At 37.1% G+C, this 27,988-nt stretch overlaps 1 protein-coding gene across 4 annotated transcripts in view; it reads right to left on the bottom strand.

The window, feature by feature from the left end:
- Positions 1-27,988, bottom strand: part of LOC145979793 (condensin-2 complex subunit D3-like) — a 183,229-nt gene that overhangs the window by 14,812 nt on the left and 140,429 nt on the right. For 3 of the 4 annotated variants that reach the window (XM_083112782.1, XM_083112783.1, XM_083112784.1), the window contains 2 exons: positions 10,302-10,439; positions 107-4,689 (listed from right to left, as the gene is read on the bottom strand). In XM_083112782.1, the coding sequence (XP_082968908.1) occupies positions 3,274-4,689; positions 10,302-10,439 (1,554 nt within the window). In that variant the 3' untranslated portion in view covers positions 107-3,273. Of the gene's footprint in view, positions 1-106; positions 4,690-10,301; positions 10,440-27,988 lie in introns of those variants that run through there. The other variant, XM_083112785.1, reaches the window with a different exon arrangement.

Below are 27,988 nucleotides of genomic sequence, written 5' to 3'. Positions count from 1 at the left end.
AAACAATATTTCTTGACATTTTTAATGAGTAGATATGCAGAGTCTTTGTTTCACAATATTAGTGGCTCAGAAAAACGATAAGAAATTAATATCAGAATGACCTCAAAATACTTTAATGTGAGATTTTACATTAACAGCTTAGTTTTTATTTATATACACAATCATCTCTTGACATTGATTTTGACATCCAGCCAGTTGGATTTCTTATGATGTGTTTCACACTGTGAAACAGTCCAATAAACTGATATAAAACTTCAAAAACACAGTGTGTATGATAAAAACATTGTTTATAACTACAACTGCACACAATTATGAAATGATACACAAACACACACATACACAAATACTACAAGTTACAGAAATGAAACTTTATGTGTGTGTATACAAGCAAAGAGTATTAACATGCTTTCAAACAAGCTGTAAAAATGCACATGAATAAATATGGATCACAATCACATTTTCACCAAAGGAAAAAAAAAAAAGCTGAAAGAAGAGCTCGACATTATAAACTTTTTAAAAACAATGAAAGCAACCAGTTATTATTGTTACATGCTTGAAATTAAGAATATCACTTACATTGTACTAAAAACATAAAGTAATTAAGTCCAAAGCCAGTCACAGATATTTGACCACAAGATAAAGGATTTTTAGGTTAATGGGAAAATTGAAAAAGTGCTTGAAGCCTGGAGAAACCAATACCCAGGTTGAATCTTTATTTTATTATTTTACTAAGCATGCTTCCTCAAGAGCCCAAAACCAAAACATTAGTGATATTAAAGTGGTTTGGTGTAGGTTGCAGCAAAAACCTTTACGCAGTACAGATGAAAGCCAATGTTAAACCTTTCACCAACATGAAAGCTGGTACTATAACCTTTCACCCGAAGACGAAAGCCAATACTAACTCTTTCTGGATCACAGCTAATGAACTGTGGCCATAACTGCATGATTTTTATTTCGAGGGGGGGATGGATATCACTCCTTAGAGTAAGGTAGAATCACTTGAAACAATCATGAAAAGCAATTAATAAAATTCCTAGATATATATATTTTTTTCAAACAGATCATTAAATTCATTTTAGTTGTTAGTTTAGTGTATTAAGTACAATTCAGAAATCAAAGAAATTATCACGAGAGTATTACTTGGAAAATGTAATTATCAAATATATTAAACAATTAGTTAACAAAGAGTTAAGAAGCTAAGTATGGTTTTGGCATGTTTCTGCTTCCTTTTCATAATACTCACATTTTACTATAATGGGTAAATGTTTCTATTTTCAGATGAACATTTCCCTCTCATAGGATGCCTATTTCATTTTCTTAATGGAATATTTTATTGAAAGCTGCATTATTAAAACTATATTTTGTTACTGCTATAGAGGATTTTATGAACTGAATATAATTTCACCTACTGCATCATCTTTTTACCAGTAGAAAAATTAAATTAGGAAAGAAAAACTGCCCAGCAATATAGTATTTCCTCAAGTACAGGACCTAAATAAGCAACAGAAATTATAATAAATGTATATTCAAGATTGCATTTTGAAACTCTGTACCTATCATCCATAAATGTATTTCATACTTTACCATTGTGCTGTTATGAAGCTTTAAAACTAAGACTGATGCAAGATTTCTATAATGTTTACTAATATTGAATATGTGATTAGGATCTTTACAAAACAGGATTGCATTACCTATATTTTGGATGTAAAGACATAATTAAAGAAATGATTGGGGCCTTGAAGTGGCATGTAATACTATGACAAACATTCACCTTAATTTTCTTTCACACCAGTAACAACCACATGTTGCATGATGATGAACATATCCTAGCATAGCAGGTGCCTGCATTTGTGTGGTCACTTCCTTCTGAAAGAACCCTTATCTGTTGCAACTCCTCTAGCATCATTAAAAAAATGGCGCTAACTTATTTGACCCAGAATAAAAACATAATTAAGTTATATATGTAACTCACAAACCATTATTTCTTGACCTACATCTAATATTTTGGTCCCTGTACATATTAAAATGGAAATTGAAATTCATGCAAGTATAAATTTATTAATTATTTCTTCTCATCATTATTCACAGTAACAGCATTCACCTTTGAGTAGAAAATATACGTGACTATAAAATAATATAAAAGAAGAAAATATGTTTGTACACGTGCAAGAGTGTGTGTGTGTGTAAAAGTTGAATCTATTTCTGTACACACTACCTAAATATGAATACTGTATGAATATTACAAAATGCAGGTGTTAAAAACCTGTTCAATCTTTGCTTATATGAGCAGATACTGTTTTTTTAAACAGAAAAAAATTACTAAGCACAAATTATTTCTTTATTCTTGGTACCCATACTATTAGCTCTTCCTGCACAGATTCTTGAAGATATAGATTTATGAAAGGGGAGGGAGTGAGAAAGTTTGTGTGTGTGTGTGTGTGTGAAATGAACATGAAAAAGATAGCAGAGAGACATCTGACAAGGTGATAGAATTATCATATCAAATCGTAGACCTGTTTAACTACACAATTTTTATCTGAAACATATAAAATATAAATATGGAGAAACTAGTACTCACTTTATTCGCGAAACTATTTTTTCTTGTTTGCTCTATTAATTTCAGTGGCCACTGCCATATTTATATACTACCACGTCTCTTTTCCCAATTATGAATTAATGAAACATATAAGTTTAGTAGTTTCTATCTAGCTTTGTTGCAATTATTTTCAAACAAAACAACATTACACTGTTATACATTGTAGCCATTATTGATTAAATTTGGTACAATGAAAACTCACTCATTGACACCATTAAAGAATTCATTTGTGCTTGGAATTTCTTATGGATTAATTTTCAGTTAAAAAACAGCACAAGAATTAACAAGCAAATTGTACAATCATGAATAATAATTAAAAATAACCTACTTTAACTTACTTCAATTATGTTTGTACTTTCAGGTTCTTTAACATTACATTTTAAAAGAGCTTTTAGTGTACAATATAATACCATCTACTGGACGGAACATATTTATCACATCTTCTGATAATATACAGCACTGAAATGCTTCTTAAAATCTTATCATGCTTGTATCGTCAGAAACTATGAGCTAGAAAGGAATTTTAGATGCCTCTCATTACATAAGAAACCTTCCAGTTCCAGAAGACACAAACATGGTATTGTAGGCAGTTTATTATTAAAAGATACAATAAATATATACTTTTAAATATTAAAAATACTGGATTTTTTGGCCTTTGGTGCTTTTAAATACAATATTTATTTTGTCCTTTTCCTATTGCTTCGTCTTTCAGCACTCTTTCTCTTTGTTGTCGAACTAGCTTCACTGGCTTTACTGGTATCCGAGTCATAGTCGGAGACCTGCTGTTTCTTTTGGAATCTTGCACTTCTTTTCTGAGGGCAGGAACTATCAGTACTTGAGACACTATGCAAGCTTGATGTTGGAGATATACAACCTGAACTTCTTTCTGCAATTGTCGTGTTATCGTCAAAACTTGTGAACAATCCTGGCTTGCTTGCTTTTGTTCTTGTCTTCATTCGAGGAATCAAAACCTTACAGGGACGGACACTCTTTGCAAGTTCGTCAAACACCTCGTCACTCTTTCTCGGATTGTGTGAAATGTTGAGAGCAGCACTGATGTTCTGCATCGACTGAGATTCCTCGCTAGCTACAGACTCACTGATTTCGGTGATTGCACTCAGCTCGACCGATTCACAGAAAGTTACTCGTTCCATCATACTTTGATTAGTTGTGCTGTTCATTCTCAGCTGGACATCGGTTTTCTTTGGCTGCGGTTTTACGAAATCATGGCTACAAGAAATCTCCACATCTTGGCTTCTGTTTCCGCATTCTGAAATGCTTTCGTCCTTACTTGGCGAACCTTGTTGTTGCCTGGTTCTTCTGCTACTATTGTCTGGCATTGGATCCTGTAACCCTGAGCTTGAAAATGACTCCTCCAGATCCACTTGCATGCTGCTAGATGATTCGGTACTTTTTCTCCTCCTTCCCTTTAACCTTGTTCGAGTTGTGGATTTGCCACCACTTCTTGAATTCTCTGAATCATCCTTAGTTTTGGAACTGGAGCGTGAGCGTGAATTACGTGCCGAATCCTGACCATCTGATCTGTCGAGATCTTCACTCCTCAACCTATCTGAATCCATACTCTTACTAGCAATCACAGTTTGCTCCTCAATTGCACCTGCCTTGCTTGTTGATGCAACAGCCTCCTGGGTGTCAGAATCCCTCGTCGCTCGTTGAGCTTCCCCTCCAGATGAGCTTGTACACGGGCCACCTTCAGCAAGACTCTTATCCCTCGTCGATCTATTCAGTGTTGCAGCCAAACTTCTCCTCACCTTCTCGCTAGAAAGCACAGAGCACACCTGAGCTATTACGGGATGGACATTTTTTTTCATATTTGGGGTTGCTTTAGCTATAGCTTCTGAAACAGTAAGAAGTTCTGCAACAGGATTATTACCGGGGTCAGATTCCTCTTCTTGCTGCCCTTCCGTCTCTTCCTTGTCCTCTTCTTCATCCTCCTCTGCTCTCTCTCCTACACTTCCTCCTTTTCGTTTTTTATGCTTTCGTTTTCTTGCTCTTTCTTCAGCTTCACACTGTTTGATATCGTACATGATTTCGTCTGCCAACTGCTTATCTGCTGCAAGTATGTTGTTCAACTGTGAAAATACAAAGGGGACTCAAGGTAAGAGGTATGCAACAATAAATTTCTTCACACCAAAATACAATTACTACAGAAGAGGAAACTAGTCTATTATAAGAAAAACATTCACAGACAACCCATACCCTGAAAATTAAATATATTGTACCAATATCTTTATGGTTAGCTTACCCAACATTCCCAGAAGGATTATTTCTCTTAGTTTACAGTTTGTACAAGCACATATACACAATTTGACAATGCAACTTCTCACGAGAACACACACTCCATCAGACATTTATTCTTGTTTGATTGGTGTTCAGTTATAACAATGTAGTCAATTTAACAGAAATAAGAAGAGGCAGTCGTACAATGAATCCTGTCAATAATCAGGGTGGCCACTCTAGGACCATGATAAAATTCAAGGGTACAAGTAGATGCTTTCTCTATTCTACCTTATGTATTACCACTTCTCACCACCCACAAATACACAGAAATATATTAACAATATAAAGTGTGTGTGATTATATATCCAAAAATTCCAATTTAATTCAATTAAATGGCATATATATTAAACTATTTAAGGTGCGAGAGTTCACATTTGACTCAGATGTGAAATACATCTACAAACATCACAAATGTTATGGGATATACTAATCTATGAAACACTGTTAATTGTATAAGAAATTTCAAATTCAAATTTAACTAATCAACTTCAAGATATTTTATCTTGCAATAATCTTCCATCTGTCAGATTATTCTGCAAAGGACACTAATAAAATAAACGGACTGAGATTCTGTTTTATTTTCCACGGAGCTTCCTATTCCTTCGTTGTTAAAAGTCAAAGCTAAACTGGGAAAAACATGCCTCCGGGCATTTATAAATATGTATAAATTCAATGAGATTGGGATTAATAAAAGTTGCAATTTTTCACATCTACAGAGAAAAATTCACGCATTAATTCCAGGAGCCAAAAATTCAAGCACAATTTCCGGTGAGCCAGCATGAGTGACATTGTTGAAACACAACAACTGTGAAACAAGCATTTTTCATGTAAATAATATTTTTTTAAATCAAGATGTTATGAAATTTTAATCATGGATTTCAAATATCATCCAGCAATTCAAAACCATCCTCTTCTCTACAAAGATTCTTGATCTCTTCTGTAGAACCAAATTTCAAAGGTGGCTTGTGATAAAGAGAACTCCATACTAAGTCTACATTGCTATTCTCGTTATTTAATTTCTTCCAATGTGTTTCTGTAATGAACAATGCCTCCCATACACTTAAATTTATGTCTCCCATTACTATTTGTAAAATATTTATCTTTTTAATAATATATTTTTATTCGATGGTGTAAACTGACAAACCCATATGAGGGTTCTTTTATAACATCTTCATCTAAAATAATAATATTATTTACATAAAAAATGCTTGTTTCACAGTTGTTATGTTTCAATAATGTCACATTATTTACACAATTCACTGCATAAGTGCTTCTGTTCATTTTTGTTAAATTGACTGATTGATTTGCTTTATTTTACTTCGCTTCTTGTGCCACTTTTGGCTAATTTGCAAAGATGGGGATGAGTGATGATATGATGAAATTGATGAATGGACACTCGCAAACATCCATGCCCAAGCTGGGATTTGAACCTGGGACCCCTTGCATCGTAGCGATGTGATAACCACTCTGCCAAGGGGGGGGGGGGGCATTTGTTAAATCGACTACACTGTTATAAATATAACATCAATCAAACAAGAAATGTCTGATGAAGGGAGCATGTGTTCTCCTGAAATGTTACATTGAAAAATTGTGTTTATGTGCTTGTAAGAATTGTAAAGCTAACAGTTGGGCTGAAAAGTTCGTAGGCTAACATAGTAAAAAATATTTTTTTGACAAAATTCGATTTTATTATTCAATATAGTTGCCTTCGAGGGCGATACAACGATTATAGCGCTCATACAATTTTTCGATGCCATTTTTATAGTATGATTTCTCTTTAGCCTCAAAATAGGCCTCAGTTTCAGAGGCAATTACCTCTTCATCAGTGCTAAATTTCTTTCCAGCGAGCATTCTTTTAAGGTCTGCAAACAGGAAAAAGTCACTGGGGGCCAGATCTGGAGAATATGGTGGATGGGGAAGCAATTCGTAGTCTAATTCATATAATTTTGCCATCGTTTTCATTGATTTGTGACACGGTGCATTGTCTTGATGAAACAGCACTTTTTTCTTCTTCAAATGGGGCCGTTTTTTTCGTGATTTCATCCTTTAAACGCTCCAACAACGCTATGTAATAATCGCTGTTGATGATCTGGCCCTTTTTGAGGTAATCGATGAATATAATACCATGCGCATCCCAGAATACTGATGCTATAACCTTGCCAGCCGACTGTTGCGTCTTTACACGCTTTGGATTCGGTTCATCACGTGCAGTCCACTTGGCTGACTGTCGATTGGACTCTGGAGTGTAGTTATGGAGCCATGTTTCATCCATTGTAATATATCGACGGAAAAATTCGTGTTTATTACGGTTGAATATCGCTAAACATTGGTCCGAATCATCAAAACGTTGTTGCTTTTGATCGATTGTGAGCACGCGCGGCACCCATTTTGCACACAGCTTTCGCATGTTCAAATATTCATGCACAATATGTCCAACACGTTCCCTTGATATTTTTAAAGTCTCAGCTATCTCGATCAACTTCACTTTATGATCATTTAAAATTATTTTGTGGACTTTTTTGATGTTTTCGTCGGTAACAGCCTCTTTGGGGCGTCCACTGCGTGCATCGTCTTCGATGCTCATTTCGCCTCGTTTAAATTTAGCAAACCACTTCTCAACGGTTGATTTTCCTGGTGCAGAGTCCGAATAATGTTTATCAAGCCAAGCCTTGGCTTCAACAGTATTTTTTCTCGCCAAAAAGCAATGCTTTATTAACACACGAAATTCTTTTTTATCCATTTTTTCACAATAACAAAAGCTGCTTCACTCACAATGCTATATCTCACGAACTAATTATCCGGCAGCTGTGAAATTTATACACGTATCTTTTGAAGGTTAGTACTAAGTAAAAATCACATGGATTTAATTCTAGTAACGCCATCTATGAGTCAACCTACGAACTTTTCAGCCCAACTGTTACAATAATACAACTAAAGCAATAGGTACAACCAAAAAAAAATTCAAGAAGGGCTGAACCAATATTAATTCTCATGTATTGGTGTATCAACTATGGTGGAACCACATGGAAAACAGCCTGCGGAGACCCTCGACTCCTGTGTATCGTAATTCCGCATGGAGGGAAGGGGTAGAATGGAGCATGCTGCCTTATGGTTAGAGTTGAACGGATAAAGGGGAAGGTGCGGGAAGAATTTTGGGCGAAGGTTCTTTTGTTTGTGCTCGCTCTAAGGAGCTGAACTGAAATTATAACCAGTTCCCACCAATATCAAGACTTACACATTCTAACAATTTAAGGTAGTTCAGAATATTTATCAATTTTACTATACTTATAAATTTTAATATGGAAGTATTCCATTTCAATCAGCGATAGGTTTACTTTCACTAAAGTTAAGCCAATACCGACTGATGCTGATGTATCGGAAACAGCTGGATTTTATTTACCGATACTGACTGGTACTTTTCTGCTATTTTGATCTTTCGTGGGGTCTGCACAAATGCTGCACAACACTTTTGTGTATCTGATTATGCTGGAAGTTTTGCAAAAGTTTCCATTGATTTTGCACAAATATTACGTGAAAAAAAAATTGTACATTTTAAAGCAAAACTCAGAAAAACTGAAGCTTATAATTGGAGTAGAATATCCAGCCACTAATATTAATCAATTTTGAACAGCTTTTAATTGTTGTCATTTTTCAATTATTGCTATCTGTGGGAATTGGTATGTGTATCAGTATCGGTACGGGTATTTGTTTGTTTGAGTTGGTGTTTTATGTCCACTTTATGCACAGTAAGGCTAATCGGGACTGGACCTACAGTTTAAAGTGGGATCCGACGAGGGATAAGAGTCTTGCTGAAGGTGGCCCGTGTACAAGCTCATCTGGAGGGGAAACTCTTGTGCCTCCACCGGGTATAGAACCCAGGAAGGATGCTACCTCGATTACAAGGCAATAACGCTACCACTGCGCCATGGGGGAGGCCCCCAAGGGTACGGGTATTGGTTCAGCCCTAAAATATTCATAATTTCACAGATGAGCTAAATCAGAATATGAAAATAGCTGTCATTTATTGACAAAAACATATTTTCCCACATAATACTAGGGTAAAATTGAATGAAAATTATGCATTTTGCTTAATTTGAAGGAACATTTGACTCCCTGAAAGTGTTTCATGGTATTTTGCACACCATGCGTGATACCTAAACTCTAGGCAAGTATTAGCCGGTATCAATGAACCAATTCCAGCCAATATTAGCCGGTAAATCAATATTATTGTAGGCTGATGCCCAAATCTAGATTACTATAATTATTTGGAATGTTCTAATTTTAATTTATACCAACCGATAATGGCCAATGTTTTTCAGAAATCCAGGTATGTAAAATGTCAACCCAGTACTTTTGTGACATACCAATATTCTGGGAATTATTCAAAATACAGTACTGTGTACCAAAAAATGATAAAAAAAAATATATTAATTTAAGGATCAGTGTTGCATAGCTCTTGAAGAAAAATGTCATTGCATGAAGTTGGAGTGCTTTCCTGTATAGAATAAAATTTATTTGGTTTATTTTACTTAAATTTTCTGGCACTTTTGCTAATTGTGAAGATGAAAATGATTGATGATACAATGAAATCAATGAAAGGACACTCACAAAGAACACTAATGTCACGCCAGAATTCACTGGCATCGTAGCATGCTGTGCTAAGCACTCTGCCTGCACAGAAAGTCTTGTAAGATCATAATAAGCGGTTTAATAAGGTTCATGCAGGTTTAATGCAAATGCTGTGAATAGTTAATAAATGGTTGCAAGAAGTGTCTTATTTCAGCAAAGGGCAGGAGAATATATGGAAACTCATTGCTGCTGACTGTGTTGAACAACATACCGTGGCACACATCTAAGCAGATGTTTATGTGAAACATTAAGTACTGTCTGCTGAGGTGTATGTGGGCTGTGATTTGGGCACCCCTGATATAGTATGGCATGCAAATTTTATTTTTCATGTTTTTAAAAGGTGTGAGGAGCAATTTGCCACTATATTTTGTCACAAAATGATGCGAAATAAATTCTTAAACACAAAATTTTTGGTTTATTTACTAACGTGACACCTTCCTAGGTCTGAATTATCCTGCGAGTTATGCAAATCACCAAAAAAATGATCAATTCTGCTGTATATATTTAAGGAGCAAAAAATGAACTCCTTTACACAGAAATAAACTTAGTACTTTGATAACTGTATAAATGTGCTATTAGAAGTGAAATGTGTAATAAGTATAAGTTTTAAATCAAATTTAGGTATTCATTCACCATTTTAACACCAAAATGCCATTTTATATACCATTTTTGATCCCAAAATATGCCTAGTTTTTGTACCGATGTCTTGATCTTTTATTTACCATAAATTACATGGTTCTACTTATTAATTTAATTTCATTTATGATTAACGTACCTCATTTTTGTAGTCCTTCATAAGGTCTCTCAAGTATGTCATCAGATCACGAATGAGAGGGGACTTCATTTCCTCCAGTCTGTGCTTAAGTTTTATTATAATTGGGACTATAATTTCTATCACATTTTTCTTCACAACCTAAGAGAAACAGAGAGCATGAGTTTCAGAAAATAAAACCATGAGGAAAAAAGCAGCATAAGATCTGCAAAAAATGGAGAAAGAAAATGAATTGTAGTGATATGCATCAAGCTCAATTTGCAAATTTAGAAATATATATCCCTAAGTTAGAGGCAAGATAACAATACACCTTTTATTTGAGCTATTTTACATAGTTTTTCTAACTCACACTAATCATGCTGGTCTCCATGGTGGAGCGATTAGTATAACGTGTTATGATGTCAAAGGTTCCAGGTTTGAACCAAGACACTTTGCATCAACCCCTCCACAACAGAGGCTAGCAACTATTCACTGGTGTACCATATACAGTAAAACCTCGTTAATCTGGACTAATGGTGGGGGATAAGTTGACCGGTTTAACGAAAGTCCGGATTAACTGAAAGAACCTAAAAGAACACTAGAAAGTGCATTAAAACTCAGTTTATATCAACAAAACATGTTTATTATGGTGTATTGAAAGGGCATAAGCCTAAATACACTATACAGTACAGTACGAAGTCTGCAGGAAACAGAATTTCATCAGTAGTTGACTGCCATTTCTTTCTTTGGGAAGTTCTCTTATTGACTTCTAGCCACATATAAAACCTCGCATTTTTTTCTCTCACCTGTTCGGATTAAGCAAAGTCCCGCTTATCAGGGTCCGGATTAACGAGGTCTTACTGTACTTCTTTCCCTTGTAAACATTAATAATAATTAGGAATTGATTCATATGAAGTAGCTGTAAAAATATACCAATATTTGACTCTTTTTTGTGGCAAGTTGGTAGTGGTAACAAAAAAATTTCATTGTTGACACAGAATCATGACAATTGTGTTACTACTTAAAAAGAAACAGGATTCAAGCCCGCAAAGCTACAAAACAATGGGACTTTAAGTGCTGGCCACTTATCAATCGCAATGAAAAACACCTTGAACACAATGTTTTTTTTTTCTTCTTAATGTATCACTGATTACAATGAATTCTGTCTAAAAATTCAAAAGGTTTAGTGCAATTTGTAGCTTTATTTGTAGGAAAAGAAACTATTACTGGAAAACTATATATGAAAAAAATATGTACATATGTTTTCAAATGTCCCATTCTGTGCACAAAAAACCAGTTAAATTATGTGTGCGACAAAAATAAATTTTGTAAGATCCCAAAAATTAAATTTGCATATTACTTCAGCATTGTCAAGGCACATGGCAAGTGACATGATCAACAGTATGTCTGGTTGCCACAGGAGAATTTCATGACTTAAAACCTACTAGAGAAAAGGCACTTCATGCAACATGAACTTCCTTGCCCAACTTGCAGTTCATTGTTTCTGTTAATACTTGGGCATTAAGGCAGAATATAACAGTTACATTGCTAATTGGAAAGATTTAACTTTTGTTGTGTTGGTGAGCTAGAATTAATCATTCTTTAATAATGAATTGGATTGAATCAGATATAAATTTCCTAAACATGACAAAAATATATTACAGTGTTGTTCAATATATGCTTTATCTGCGAAATGGTAGCTGATCATTCTAAGAAAGCTCTCACACCAGAGACAAGTGACACATGTCACCAAATCAAGGACAGGCTTGAGTAACCTGTCATATCACTACAGTGTGAACTAGCCCTAAACTCATGCTGCTGCATAATACAGGGTAATTCAAAATGGATGGTGCAACTTTACACAGTTATTATGACGTTACCATTTATGATAGAAAATCAGACAAGGCATCAATATAAAGAAGAACTCTAGAAGTTATATTCCCATGTAGCGGGCTTATTCTGCTTAGCCGATGCTCCATCAGGATCGCCAGTGTCGCAAAATAGCCAATGACCAGTAGAAGGCGTATTGTGTGTTGGAGCTATCGAGAACTGATTTAATCACAATGGTGCAAAGACATTTCCGCATGCTTTTCGGTAGTAATGCATATGTTTCACCCTGCCGAAAGATTTGCCAAAGTTACAACTGGGAATTGTTAGTGCTTTTGAAACCATTAACAACGATTTGCTGTCTCGTGCATAGAAAGTACTTGATTATCGTTTGGACCTTGCCACGATACACATGGTTCCCATGTTGAATCTTTATAATTTGAGTCATGCGAGTAAAACTTCTAGTTTTTCTTTATATTGGTGCCTTGTCTGATTTCCTATCATAAATAGTAACGTCATAATAACTGTGTAAAATTGCACCATTCATTTTAAATTACCCTGTATATCTATGGGGGCACCTATCAAAATGTCAAAGCTTGTTTTCAAAACACTTTTATGCTGTTAAGTTAATCGGGAATGAACCTACAATTCAAAGTGGATTTCAAACCACCGCACTGTGTCATTATGAAGGATCAAACCTGGAACCCCTTGCTGACAAGCTGACAGTGCTAACCTCTATGCTATGGAAGGCCCAATCTCACATTTCACTTACAGTTGCGAGGACCTATAAAAGCTAAGAAAAGCCTAATGGTTCAGTCCATAGGGCATCTGAGTACCATAGTGGAGACCCAGGTTCGATTCCCCAGTGTGTGTGACCGGCAATGTCACAGCATAAATAAACTCTGTGGTTCACCCAGCCTATAATAAAAAGGTACCTGGGGGCAATGCTGATGGATAACAGTAGCCAGGGAATGGTGTTAATCACATCATCTCCACAAATGGCCAAGGTTGTGAACATGTGGAGGCCTCCACACCCCCATTTATGGCATGTTGCAATGAGTAGGGGTAGCTTTACATTTACTTACGGCATTCTTTAAAAGTCCCGTAGGATTCCAAAAAGCTATAGCTTTAAAGTAATAGGTTTATTACAACTATACTATATATATATATATATATACACTGAAGAAAATTTTAAATTTTGTTATAACTACACTGCTGAATGACATGTGTGCAGGTGATCATGCAATCACAAGATCCCAAGATGGCACTGATCCAGGAAAAAGATGACCCACACCTTGGCCTGCAAGGTCACCACACCTTACGCCTTGTGATTACTGGCTGTGGGGACATGTCAATACCCAGGTGTATGCACAGAAACTGACAGATCTTGATGACCTGAAGTTCAAGATACGTGATGTGATTCACTACATTCTGGACGATTATAACACCATTGAGCCTTGTTTCCATGATTATGAAAAAATATAAATATGCTGACCAAGGCAGAAATTTATTTTATTAAAAAACATAAACTAAACGTAATGTTTCAACCTTCTAGCAAGTACCTTTTGTACTTGATACAGAGTCTGAAGAAGACCTTACTAGAAGGTTGAAACGTTACGTTTAGTTTATGTTTTTTAATAAAATAAATTACTGCCTTGATCAGCATATTTATATTTTTTCATAATTCTGGACGTGCACCGTCAGAATGCAATTCTCGGATTCAAATGACGATTGCACATGAACGATGCCCAGCTGGAGATCTGGCGATGAACCAAACCACATCAAACATTAATTTCAAAGTTTCCTCTGCATAACAAACAATATTTCGTTGTAATAAACCTATTACTTTAAAAGTTATAGGTTTTTAAAATCCTGCAGGACCTTTGAAACACACACTATAAAAGCTAACCGTTTAACCTATCAGCCCAAGTAAGCTATTGAGATCTTGGTTACAAAAGCTAGCAGGACTGATACTACAAACACATCATTTCAATAAATATGTTTGTCATGGTAAAATTTTATGTTGACACGAAACTGCCCAAAAGAGCCAGCGAACAGAGTGAAAAGTTGAATGAGTAAAAGAGACAAGCAAAAAAGACTGTGAAGTTGCATTAGCAATCTATGGCTACTTTCATAAAGAGGCACAAAAGTTCCAACATTCATATAGGAACAATTCCCAAACAGGAAAAATAAGCACAAATTTAGTAACAGCAAATCATTTAGTACAAAAACATCTAGACAATATTCACATCATATGTGAAAACAAAAAAATATAATAAATTATTTAACACTACACAAGAAAGGATATCTATCCATTATAAGTTTCATAATGAACTAATTAAAGTTAATTTCTTCCTATTGTGAATAATAAAGTGATCAAGGAACTGAAACATGAATATTGTAAAAATTGTTATCTGAACTATTTCTACATTATTAGACTAATATAAAATAAGAACTGAAAACAATGGAGTGTTTAAATCTAAATTTCACTAGCATGTACGTAAAATCTATATTTTCACACTCCACTGGTTGTAAGGATAAATGTATCAAAAATCTTATCAATATAAAAATTAAATTAAATTTCTCCACGAACCTTTCAAAATTGACACTTTATGCAAATTGAGCTTGACTGCATTGACACAAAATATGAAATATGTAATATTTATTTAATTTGCAGACATGACATAAGCTTCCACTGTTGTACTAAGAGTAACACCACTCTCATTTTCTTTCATAACTTACTATCAAACTATATGTTAACTCACTAAAAGGTAAACCTATTTCAAAATTACTTTTGAAAATCACTAAAAATTTGATTGAATACCTTGCAGTACATACAATTAATTTTCATTAAATAAACACTACAAATCAAATTTAATTGAAATCACTATAACATGCTTATACTTAAAACATAATGTTCTAAAAATACTAAATAAATTAATAATTTAACATTGTTTTTAACAAATTGACATTCTACTAATGCACATTGTAAGTAATTACATAAGAATGTTAGTAAACATAATCAGCACACACACACATACAGGCAAACAAACATAAAAGCAGTGCAAAGCTACTAAGCAAATTCTAAACATCTACAGCAAACTAAAATTTGACATGCATATGGTAGTAAAGATGCAAAGCAATAAGCACACTGGGCAGAAAGAAATCAAATACTGATGATTATGATGTCAGAAGAATTCTGTCGTTTACTGTCGAGGTTACATTCTTTCGTCTCAACAACCTTTCTTTGCATGAGGTAAATTAATATATGAAAACCACTTGTAAATGATTGTGAAGTATAATGATTTGTTGTGTGGTGAATCTAATGGTACAAACAATCTATACTGCTGGACAAAAAAACAAAAAAAACAGACATCTTAATTTTGCATTGCAATTACTTATGAATTACGCTCTCAGTTAAGTACTGAATTGATCATTTTCCATACTTTTCCCGTTTATTATTATTCAGATTTTCTTATTTCCAATAATGTCTGCAACATTTAGAGCCTTCGAATCAGAATTTATGTGTTATCACAAAAAATGCAAGTGTATGTTTTTTTTGGTTTTTTTTCCCCCAGCAGTGTATTTGCAGAAAGCAACATTTGTGTTTCGTTTATGCAATGTGAGAAAAGCCAAAAGGTATGAAAGAAATATCAAGGCACAATCCAAAAAAATATTACATGGCATTTGATGATACTAACAGCTAACCTGAATATGTACAGAGCGACAAAGTTCTCTGGTACTGTCACCCTATGTTTTCGACTATCCACATGGATAATTGCAGTAAAGAACCAAATACTGGTCTGTGAAGTTAATCCTGATACCAAGTAATGAGCAACAGGGTGGCCCATAATTACTCAGACAAATTTTCAACATGTTGCTGCTGTACTCAAATTAAAACCTTTGAAATGGTCTGTGTAGTCACAGTCATCTTACAAATGATATTAAAAAAATAACTTTTTTCTTTAGTGGCTAAAATTCTTTAATTTGCTGTGCACTGCACATATATTCTTCTCAAGAGCTAAGAATACATTGTGGACTCCCAACTGAAGTTCCTGGGTTTTAATCCCCGATGGCGTAGTGGTTGCGGCGTCACCTTGTAATCAAGGTGTCTCAGGTTAGATACCCACTGGAGGCACATAGTGGTTTGGACATCACTTTAAACTGTAGGTCCAGCCGATTATCCTTAGTGCATAAAGTGGATTAAAACACAAACTGAATCAATCAAACTCAAACTGGACCTACAGTTTAAAGTGGGATCCTAACCACTATGTACCTCAACCAGGTATCGAACACAGGACTCCTTGATTACAAAGCAATGGCGTAACCACTATGCCACTGGACAGGTCAAAAATACCTTGCTTAGTAATGGAAAATGTTTCTCACGTGACGGATACGGAAGTTACAGTAGGTGTACAATAGTGTATGCAGGGGGTAGTATCATATTCCCTCGAATGTTAAATGTAGTATAATAAAATACAGGACCGACCCCCTCCACCCATTCCCAATACTTATCCTCGGCACACAGCTATGGCATCAATACAGCAAGATGAAAGGGCATTTTTCTCTGACAAATATTACTTTACATACTAGATCCTCAAACATACAGGGATGCAAAATAATGTAATACAGTTATTTTAAAGTGGTTTTTATTTCTCCTACGACGTTTCGTATCATGCCCAAGGCATGACTCGAATCCGGGACCCCGGGCGCCATAGTCCGATAGCCTAATCATTTCATAAAAAGGGCCCGAGTATGAAAGAAGCTGGAAAGAGCTTCTTTCAAGCAAATGCCACCTGCGATCTTCAGCGGATGTAAAAATCCGCTGATACGAATTCTTCCGGAATCGCAGGGAAGATACTGCAAACACAGCTTTACGCTGAAAGCACCGTTATTGAGAGACGCATCCTCTCAATGGCCGAAGTTCGAATTTCGTTTAAATAGCTTGAGAGAATATTTCTCGCCCCAGTCGGTATCTGAAATCTATTGCGTGCACAGTTAGTGCCTCGGAATTATACAAGTTGTTGAACTAAGAAAGTTATGGCGTGAATAGTTGTTACCGAACGTTACAAAAGGAGTTACAGCGAGGAGTAGTACGCTATCGGAAAGGAGTTTTATTTCAGGAGAGTTTCATCAACGAAATAGCGAGTCGATCGTCACTTCGAGATCTACAGGTAACGAACGTTCCTCTATCCTTGTCTTTCATTTTCTAACACCCTTGCCAGACCAGTCAATTGTAGTGTTTAAAGTTAATCGTGAGTGTAGTTCTTATTTCATGGGGCTAGTCCCCTTGCTTGGTTAAGTGTAGACGTAGCTTTTCAGAGTTACACCCCCCTCTAACGATACACCTCTCGCAGTCAAATAACTTCGAATATCAGGCTTCACATAGCCTATCTACGATCCCTTAATACAAACGATCGGGACCCTGTACGATTTCATCCTGGTTTCCCAGAACTTTTTCAACCTTCCACCAAGATGAAACCTTACACAACTAGTCACTCTACATTTCTTAGGAATATCCAGTAGCATGCGGTGACATTTAGACTAGGGTACGCAGCATGGGTGCATGGAAGGAGGCAGTTAGAGGGGTCAGACCCCCCAGCAGTCCATCGTGTTATCCAGAAAATTACTTTTTCCAAAATTTTGTAATGGAAAATTTATCATCCTTGTAATAAATTGAGCAATTCTTCATTCAGAGAATATTGGCGACAAGCCAGCCTTTATAACATTTTGTCTAGGAATTTTGTTGCCATTTAAGGTGCACTAGCTCTTATCATCGGCCTGGATTACTGTGCTTCCTTCCTTTCACAATAAATATGTTGTATATATTATATATTGTTATAATTGTTGTTACATCTGTTACAGTAGTTAGTTTTCCATTATTATTATTATTAATCAGAGTTAACAAAACATGGAGAATCATTTTCAAATAACAGGAATCACTTTTTGGAACGGCACAGCAGCATTTATCAATCGTTGCACCCTTTTGTAAGACCTTCATTCATCCCGCACAAAGTTGTTGCTTGAGAATAAAGAATCACACCATTTTTTAATTATTTTATTTACGAGGAACATGTTCTGAAGATTAAGGGGAGCAGAAGTTATTTAACCTTTTGGAGCCCAAGGTCATTTTCACATGTAACCCCCCTTATGCCCGAGCCAATTTTGAGCAAAATGCAGAGTTTCAATTAAATTAGTGTAGATCGGAGGCTAATTGCCCTAGAGAGATGAGTGATATACCATTGTATGCGGAATGAACCAGAGATTCAGACTATATAAAATGTATGCAAATTTGGCATATATGTGGTGGGGGAGGGGGAGAACACTCAAAATTCCAAAATTTTGGAAAAATAGGGATTTCTCCCCCCTCCCCCAAGGAAAAAAGTGCATGACAATGTCGACATGCACACGGAAATTATTGCTGACATGTAAGGAACACAAACATATTTGCATTATTGTATGACCAATTTAATGCGAGTTGTACCCCCAAAAGGAATGGTCAGCACGCCACTGATTCAAGCTTCAAAATGCAGCGGAACCTTGAAATGACTGTAGCTCAGAGGCTAATTGCCCTAGAGAGATGAATGATATACCGTTGTACGTGGAATGAATCACAGATTCAGATGATATAAAATTTATGCACATTCGGCATGTATATATGGAGGGGGGAAGGGGGAATCTCCCAATTTTTTTTTAAAATGGGGTTTCCCCCCACCCATTGAAAAAAAGGACATGAAAAGGTATGCACATAGAAATTATCGCTGACATGTAAGACACAGAAAAATATTTGCATCATTATCATATGACCCCTGAAACGAAAGGCCTGCCCGTCACTGTCTCAAGCTTCGGTTTTCAGCGAAATGCAGGGTTACATTGAAATGACTATAGCTCAGGGGCTAATTGCCCTAGAGATATGAATGATATACCGTTCTATTTTTAGACAATGCAGGGTAAACTTTGTAGCCATTTGTGAAACACTGTGCTCAAGAACAAAGGCTTTTCTTCAGCATGCCTCGAACTTACATTATTACGACGCAGTTTCAACAACACCTCTTCCCCTCCCCCAACTCCCAACCCCCACTTGCTCCTGAACGGAAAACATTCCTTTTGACCTCGGGTACGGATATAGAAACTTCTTTCCAATGCAGTTTCCAGGGGTGAGGGAAACGCATTGCTTTAGAACAACATACCCGGCCTTCCTTTGTTGGCAAAATTTTTCCCTTGAAAAAAGATGCAAAAAAGAAGTCTCCTTTTTCCTGCCATTTTCATGAAAAGACAAAACATGCAACAATCATTTCTGTTAAATACATGTGTTAACAACAATATGAAAAAAAGAAAATCGAAATTCTAGCCAAAAATAGTGAAGTTATAATGTAAAAACCACGACCTTAACAGAGCGTCTCGATCAAAACGATCGGGCTCCCGAGGGTTACACGATAGCACCTCGATCGGGCTCCTAAAGGTTAAAGCTTGCTTAATGCACACAGAAACCAATTGAAGCTAGTTTAAAATAGGATGTCAATTATTGAAACATTAACGAGGAAACTAAGGAATCTCTGATATAACCTTCATCACTACCGGAGAGATCCAAATGTAACGAGGTAAGATATATGTATGATATTTTATATTCGCAAATATATTCTGATAGTAGCTATGTACAGTCCAACAATTGACTTAGATTAATTCCTTCATGCAGCACAATGAACATTGAATGGGAACGAACTGGCATACAGATATTTCGTGCTTTCAAATAGCATGTGATAAATTTGATAAATGTCAGTATCCTCTGTATCCTCTACTATTTGACACACCTTTCTCAGAGGAAACCAACGAACAAGGTCAACAATAAAGTTTCCGCTCTTCCTACTGCCAGTCAACTGTAGAGTTATATATTTTTTTTCTGAAAATGGCTAACATACTGTTTACCATCCTTCATAACTCCTGCCTGAAACAAGTCCTGCAAATCAGGAACACACACACCTCCCATTTCGGATTGTTTGCACTTTTTCGTAATTAGTATGCCGAAAATCCCATCTCCAGAATGTCATCAGTAACTCCCGATTCCTCTCCCCCTTCTCCATTTTATCCCTTCACTGCACCGACAAACTAGCAAATGATATGAACAAAGCACTCACTGCAAATTTCACACAACAGAAGAAAGCAAAAGTCAACCTCTTTGTAGAAGGGAGATGATAAAGCTCACAAGAAAAATATGTCAGCATACAATGGTATTCATCCCAGCACACTATATATAAATTGGGCACAATATACCATTTATTCGAATCCCATAGTAGCACTGTGTTTACATATGTTTTTTGTTTTTATATTCATTCATATTGTCAGGTCAACAGTCAACACCCATCTTCATCAACTTATAGGCTGAAGTGCAAATGAACTTGAATAAAATGCTGATCTCTGGAATGGAATAAACAGATACTCTCGTACTCTGAGAATTGTGTGAAACTTGCAAATTGTTCACATAATTTCCCCCTGAGATAGTGATGATGCCAAGAGGGGGTTCACGCATAAAACTCAATACTCAGTCCATTCTGCTATCCTCACCTACCTAACGCAAAAACCTTGCTAGTGTAATATTAACCTCACATAAATATTTTATATCTGATAGTTTACGTGTATATTAAATATGGTCTTCTAGCACAAAATATTCTTGCCCTCTTCTTAGCAATCATTTTTTATAATGTATTTTTATTGCAATTGAGCACAGTGACCAATCTACGCGTGACTTCTAAATGTGAGTAAGCTAAACATTCCAGAAAAAATATATGTTGACTACTGCCAACACTGCAGACGCTGCCAATATCGTTGGTACCCTGGCTTCTCAGACCTCTGTGTTTTGAACAGGAAAATGCAGGATGGGGCGAGCACGGGGCAGACCCAAACATATGGTCGGGGCTGATCTGAGCCAATAGGGTTGCCTTCCAAAATTCTAGGGTACTTAAGAGAAGCGGCTGCATTTGCTCATGGAAATCGGCAGAAACGTGGATCGGGTGGGTGCGGACATCGCCGAAGGCACAATCGGGGTCATTCGGGACTGCATCCAGGAAGGCCACATGGTGCAAGTGACACAAGGCAGGCAGTAGCATGTTCGTGAGGAAATCAGAATTTCTTGCAGTGGAGGTGCCTTCGGAGCGATAATTGTCGAATTTTCATGTTCAGGGAAGGTGAAAAAAAATATTTTTTTTCTTACTGTGTTGTGGGTACGCATTGCATAGGAAAACCGTTCTTTCAACATTGCTGTACCTCCCCAGGTGTTACAAGTGGTTGTTCCTTCTCCTTTCCTTCATCCTGTGACCTACTCTTCTTGTCTTCCGTCCTCTTTCTTCCTGATGGCACTGACCTTCACATTTTTAACTGATCTGACAAGTTAAAATCTTCCACAATTGTGCTGCAATTTGAAGGCTGCTTTGAAAACGTAACCAATTTTTCCATAAGCTTCTTTATAGCTCAATCCATTTTGCTCCAATTTCCCCTATACTCTTGTTCATTTTCTCTTCCTGTTTGTGCAGAAACCCTTTGTTTCTACCACTTTTCTTTCCATATCATTTTCCCTCCTCTCTTACATTTGCACTTTCTTAATTTTGTGACCATATCTCAATATGCGCCACTCAGTGCTGTTCTTTGATGATCCTTTTTAATGTCTCTCCTATATTTGCTTCCACATCCCGCACATTCTACTTCATATATTCCTGCCATTGACAAATCACCACTTTCCATCTCTTCTTTGTACTCGTTAAACCATTTCTTGATGCTTTTCGGTGGCTTGAGGGCTGCTCAAAGTCCATACTTTTCATAAATGTTTCCCCATCTTCTTTTACCTTGTTGTTGTCTTTTCTTAATTTTCTTCTTCACTCTTCTTGTGATGTGAATGATTTCGCCTACTTTGAATCCATTTTCCTCTGCTGCTTCCATTATTAACTTCATCCAAATAATAAAAAATCATGTGGAAAGTAAATTTGTTAAGTTTCCAGTCAGCTTCAATTTTCAGCATGCTAGTGGAACATTTTAACTTGCCAGATCAGTTAAAGGAAAAAGAAAAATTGAAGGTTAGTGCCATCATGAGGTGGAGGGGAGGGGAAGGGAAGGAAAGGAACAACCAGTTGTGACACCTAAGGAGGTACAGCAAGGTGGATAAACCAGTTTTTCTAGGAAGAAACAAGGACACACATATACATTCCTTACAAGTGTAAGGTTTTATCATGGTGTAAGCTTGAAAAAGTTCTGGAAAACCAGGATAAAATGTCGCAGAAAAATAAAAAACCCTTAAAATATGTAACGGTCGGATTGACCATTACTGGTTTTGGTATATTGTAATAATTAATTGCTGGCCAGCTACAAGGTGTAGGGTTAAGTAATATGTTTCCAAGAGTGTACTTTTATGTTATTATTGCATGTAAGTGTATATACTTATTGGATTGTGCTTTGCTGGATGTTAGATTCCCCTGTTTTTTACCTCCCCAGTTGGGGGAGCTAGCTGTCTTACAAAGGACCGTTGTAGTGGAATTTTCCAACGCTACGGGGTCCACGTCCACGGACGTTTACCCCGACTATAAAAAGAGCCAGTGGGCTTTAGAAAAAAACAGTGTTTCCCCATTGACCGACGAAAGAGGAACGTCTCCTCAAGTTTAGTCCACTTATGGTGGCTAAACTGGATATAACAATGTAGCATCTGGTTATGCCAGCCCCTGTTGCTGTCCCAAGTCCCCTTTTAGAAAAAGCTTTGATTATGTGGATATTTCCGTATTAATTAATTGATGCCCAAAAGAAAGAGAGAAAGCGTAAGGAAACGCATTTGTAACGGAATAGCATGTAAGTTGAGGATAGGCCCACCGAGATAGTTATGCTAACTCGGTGGTAAGGGAAGTGCCGATGGTTATGCCATAGGTGCGCAATTATATTGATTTAGAGATTTGGTAATTTGGTCTATGCAAGACACTCATGGAAACGCTCTGTAAAATATGTATATATATAACTACGTATAATAAACCAATATATCCCACGAGAATGTTATAATTTCAAGAACAACGGTACTGTCCATTTAACCAATTGTATATTCACTTGCTGTATATGTGTAAACGAACCAGGGACATACAAATATAAATTGTTATGTGAAACCCCCCCCCCCTTTTTTGTAATTCCGGCATAAATATAATCTGCTCGCTTGGCACCCACGGTGAGGTGAAAGGAGAGATTGCGGGATGAAAGTAGGAAGTAATCCAGAGGGCCGGATAGAAACGAGGGATAGGGGGGCGACACTTTCACATATGGGGGCTCTATTGTCCAGGATATATCTTGTTGTATAAAATGTCGTCAGATCTATAGGTTTGAAAGATAGACGGACTGACGGACGGATAGATTTTTAATTTTTACAACGAAGATCGTACAGAAGTGAATGTTATTACGTAGTGGAAAAAGTAAAGTAGAAAAAATGGCAGTACAAATTGATAGAGATTTGCTTGGACAGCTATTGGGTAATCAGGATATAAGCGATAAATCTCAGGAAGAAATTATTAGGGAATTAAATAATCTTGCTTTATCGCGCACTGAACAGCGGAGTGCTAAGGAAGAGGAGAAAAAAGTTCAGAAAATTCTCGATAAGTCAAATTTACCGATTCCAGTCTTCACAGGGAGCGATGACAAGATTTCGCCGCATGATTATTTGCAGGAATTGCGGAATTATAAAGATGTCATGGGCATTTCGGAGAAGTCATTGTTTGACAAGATTCTTCCGTTCTCGCTAAGGAGGGCTGCAGGGGATTGGTTTAGATTTTCACGCCCATTTGAAGATTTCAAGAGCTTTGAAAATGCTTTCTTAGAAGAATATTATTCTGTAGACTATAAGAATGAAATTGACCGTTTGATTCTGAATCGCTTCCAAATGAGCGAAGAATCTCTTGTATTGTTTATTCGTCGAATGAGAAAACTGTTTTCTATGAGGCAAAAAGAGACAGAGGAATGTGAAGTAATAGAACATATTCTATCTCATGCACACCCTAGTTTCCGAAGGCATTTGTATGGAATGCAATTTCAGACTTTGAAGGAATTGGAATATGAAGCAGCCATTGTTCAGAGAAGGTTGTATTCAGAAAGGCTTTATTATTCACCGCTCTCCGGTGAGACGGAATTATCTTTTTCTGAAGTTTGCAACACTGAAGAGGACACCTCACGAAGAACAGGAGGAAAACATTTGGCTTTGTCCGCGAGGACAAGCAAAGGGGGAACCGAGAGTGACCAGCTACCCTTATGCTCTCTCAATCCAGGTTTAGGAAAAAGGATCAAGGGCTGTGAAACAACAGCGTTTCTAAGAAGGGGCATTGGCGGTGACGCGACCGTAGGGCACAAGAGACCCTCTTTTGATGCAACTTTTGGGCAAGCGGGGGCCAATAAAAATTCTGCAAAGTTAATTTGTTGGGGCTGTCGTTGTGAGGGCCATAAACTTCAGGAATGTCAACAGGCCAATAAAAGGAACCAACCTGCTGGAAAGGGAGGTCAGCAGCGTCCCCAAATAAACCTTCTGTCGCCCGCCGGGAGAAGACGCAGAAACAAAGGCCGTTTTTTGAATGGAGAAGGCTGTTTTCAGCAAGACCTCGAACCTCTCATTCAATGTAAAATTAACAACAAACGCTTTGTATTATTTGGAGATACGGGAGCTTCAGCTTCTACGCTAAGCTTGGAAACTGCCAAGTTGTTAGAGAGGGATGGAAATAAATTCATGAAGACGAGAAAATGGAACATATCATTAGCTGTGGGCAGCGTTACGTCGAAGGGTGAGATGTATGCTACTGTTTGTATTAATAACATGAAATTTAGGCATAAATTTATCATCCTTGAGAATTGTTTCCGTGACATAATCGTTGGAAGGGACTTTTTAAGGCAGAGTGGGATAATTTTGCACATTGAGGAGAACGGATGGTCGTTCAGAGATAGCGACGTGATTTACACCTTCTCGAAGTGTGCATGTAAACGAGAATTCGCTGTTACAGTTATGCAGAGAAATAACGTGGTACAGGAAAGGAATAACTCGTCAGATCCCTCGAGCCTGGATGGATGCAACACACATGCACATGAGAATAGCGGGAAGTCTACGAATGAGGATACGGGCCAATTAGTGGATTCCCAAGGACTCGAAGTTCAGAAGACTGCAAACGCTGGTGCATTATGCTCTCTGAAAATCTCGAAAGAGGTAAAGAGAAAACGGAGGAAGGGAATAAAAAGGGAATGCAAATTTCCTCGAAAAAATTCCATTTCTACGGACAATAAGAACCATGCATTATCTTTTTTGCCTTTTGCTTTAGAGGACAATGAAAATGATGAATTACTGGTTTCTGAGAGGCTACAAGAAACTTCATCGATTGTTTCAGAGCAAATGAGAGACAGTTTGTTATCTCAAATAATGAAACAACTGAAGGGAAAGCATTTCTCTGGGAGTAAGAAGTATAAGGAGAAAGTTGCTAAGTTGGCTAATCAGTCGTTTTTGGATGAGGAGGGAGTTTTGTGCAGGAGGATAGTCTGCAAGCAAGATTCTAAGGGAACAGCCAAGATATGGGTCCCGTTGAGTTTGAAATCTCAAATATTGACGTCACATCACGATTCTGAATTTGCAGGACACAATGGGAAGCAGAAAACTTTGTCGAAAATCAAGGAGAAATATTCGTGGCTTGGAATGACAAGAGATATCGCTCGCTACGTCAGAAGTTGCATTCCCTGTACAGTTTCCAGCGAAATGAAGAAAGAAGTGAGACCGAAATATAAGAAAACGAGCCCAGCCTTACTTCAGGTGTTCCAGGATGAAGAGAACGAGATCAAACGTAAGCCATGTAAATTTCGCATTGGAGACAAGGTGTGGCTGAAAGAGCACACTATATCTGGCAGATTGCGTGGCGTTAATGGTGAACTTGAAACGGAACACTCAGGTCCATGTTTAATGCCTGGAAGGATTAAAGAAGATACTTTCAGGGCAGGTGAACCAGGCCAGTTGTCCAGCCATAAACCACCAGCTTTTGCTGTGAGGTGGAGGGACAGAAAACAGCCAAGGGGAGCCACGCGACAACTCCTAATGAGGGTTAGGAAGACTACCGTCGGGCCGCCTAGCCAGCAATCGCAGCTGTCACAATAGCCGACCGCGGATCTTCTATTTCTGATTTTCTTTTATTTAGTTTTCATTTGTATATAACTTACCCCCATTTTCTTCATTCACACAACACTGTTTATTTATTTGCGTGTCTCCGAGTTGTAAACAGAAAGACACATTGCAGATTTAGGTTCGAGAGTCGAACCAGGACTCAGTTGAAAGTCGAACCAGGGACTCGGTCAGGAGTCGAAGCCAGGGACTCAGTTGGGAGTCAAAGCAAGCACTCAGTTGGGAGTCGAACCAGGGACTCGTTGGGGAATCAAACCAGGAACCAGAGAAAACCAACTTCAAGGAAGATGCTGTCAGGAAGACTTTATCCTAGAGAGGATACTTCAGTGGCGGACTTCACAAGGAAGAGGAAGCTTGGTGAATCTGTGAACATTGTGGACAATGTGATAAAGTGAATGAACTAGTGACTATTTCATTTTTCAGATACTCTGAGAACAGTTGAATACTTTAGTGGGTATTGTGTAGATGTTGGATGATTTTATAAATATGGTGATCTTGTTTTGAGTGTATTGTTTTTTCTTGTTCCTCTTGAAGGGGGGAACTATGTAATGGTCGGATTGACCATTACTGGTTTTGGTATATTGTAATAATTAATTGCTGGCCAGCTACAAGGTGTAGGGTTAAGTAATATGTTTCCAAGAGTGTACTTTTATGTTATTATTGCATGTAAGTGTATATACTTATTGGATTGTGCTTTGCTGGATGTTAGATTCCCCTGTTTTTTACCTCCCCAGTTGGGGGAGCTAGCTGTCTTACAAAGGACCGTTGGCAGTGGAATTTTCCAACACTACGGGGTCCACGTCCACGGACGTTTACCCCAACTATAAAAAGAGCCAGTGGGCTTTAGAAAAAAACAGTGTTTCCCCATTGACCGACGAAACAGGAACGTCTCCTCAAGTTTAGTCCACTTATGGTGGCTAAACTGGATATAACAATGTAGCATCTGGTTATGCCAGCCCCTGTTGCTGTCCCAAGTCCCCTTTTAGAAAAAGCTTTGATTATGTGGATATTTCCGTATTGATTAATTGATGCCCAAAAGAAAGAGAGAAAGCGTAAGGAAACGCATTTGTAACGGAATAGCATGTAAGTTGAGGATAGGCCCACCGAGATAGTTATGCTAACTCGGTGGTAAGGGAAGTGCCGATGGTTATGCCATAGGTGCGCAATTATATTGATTTAGAGATTTGGTAATTTGGTCTATGCAAGACACTCATGGAAACGCTCTGTAAAATATGTATATATATAACTACGTATAATAAACCAATATATCCTACGAGAATGTTATAATTTCAAGAACAACGGTACTGTCCATTTAACCAATTGTATATTCACTTGCTGTATATGTGTAAACGAACCAGGGACATACAAATATAAATTGTTATGTGAACCCCCCCCCCCCCTTTTTTGTAATTCCGGCGTAAATATAATCTGCTCGCTTGGCACCCAGGGTGAGGTGAAAGGAGAGATTGAGGGATGAAAGTAGGAAGTAATCCAGAGGACCGGATAGAAACGAGGGATAGGGGGGCGACACTTTCACAAATAACAGTACTACTTTATTTTGAATCTACAAATAGTGGTTATGAGAACCTTTCAGAAGAACATAAACATACAAGGAGTCATGAGTAGAGACTTCAATTTTTTTGGTGTTATTTTTTTCCAACTTTTTCTTTTAACGCTATATTTCCCACAATTCGCATTTTCGTTTTAGCACAATTTTCTGGCAAAT

This window comes from Lepisma saccharinum, chromosome 26 (genome assembly GCF_977018435.1).
Source record: "Lepisma saccharinum chromosome 26, izLepSacc3.1, whole genome shotgun sequence".
NCBI classification, from domain to species: Eukaryota; Metazoa; Arthropoda; class Insecta; order Zygentoma; family Lepismatidae; genus Lepisma; species Lepisma saccharinum.
Note: the sequence above shows the minus strand (reverse complement) of the source record. Positions and strands in the feature narration are given on the sequence as shown.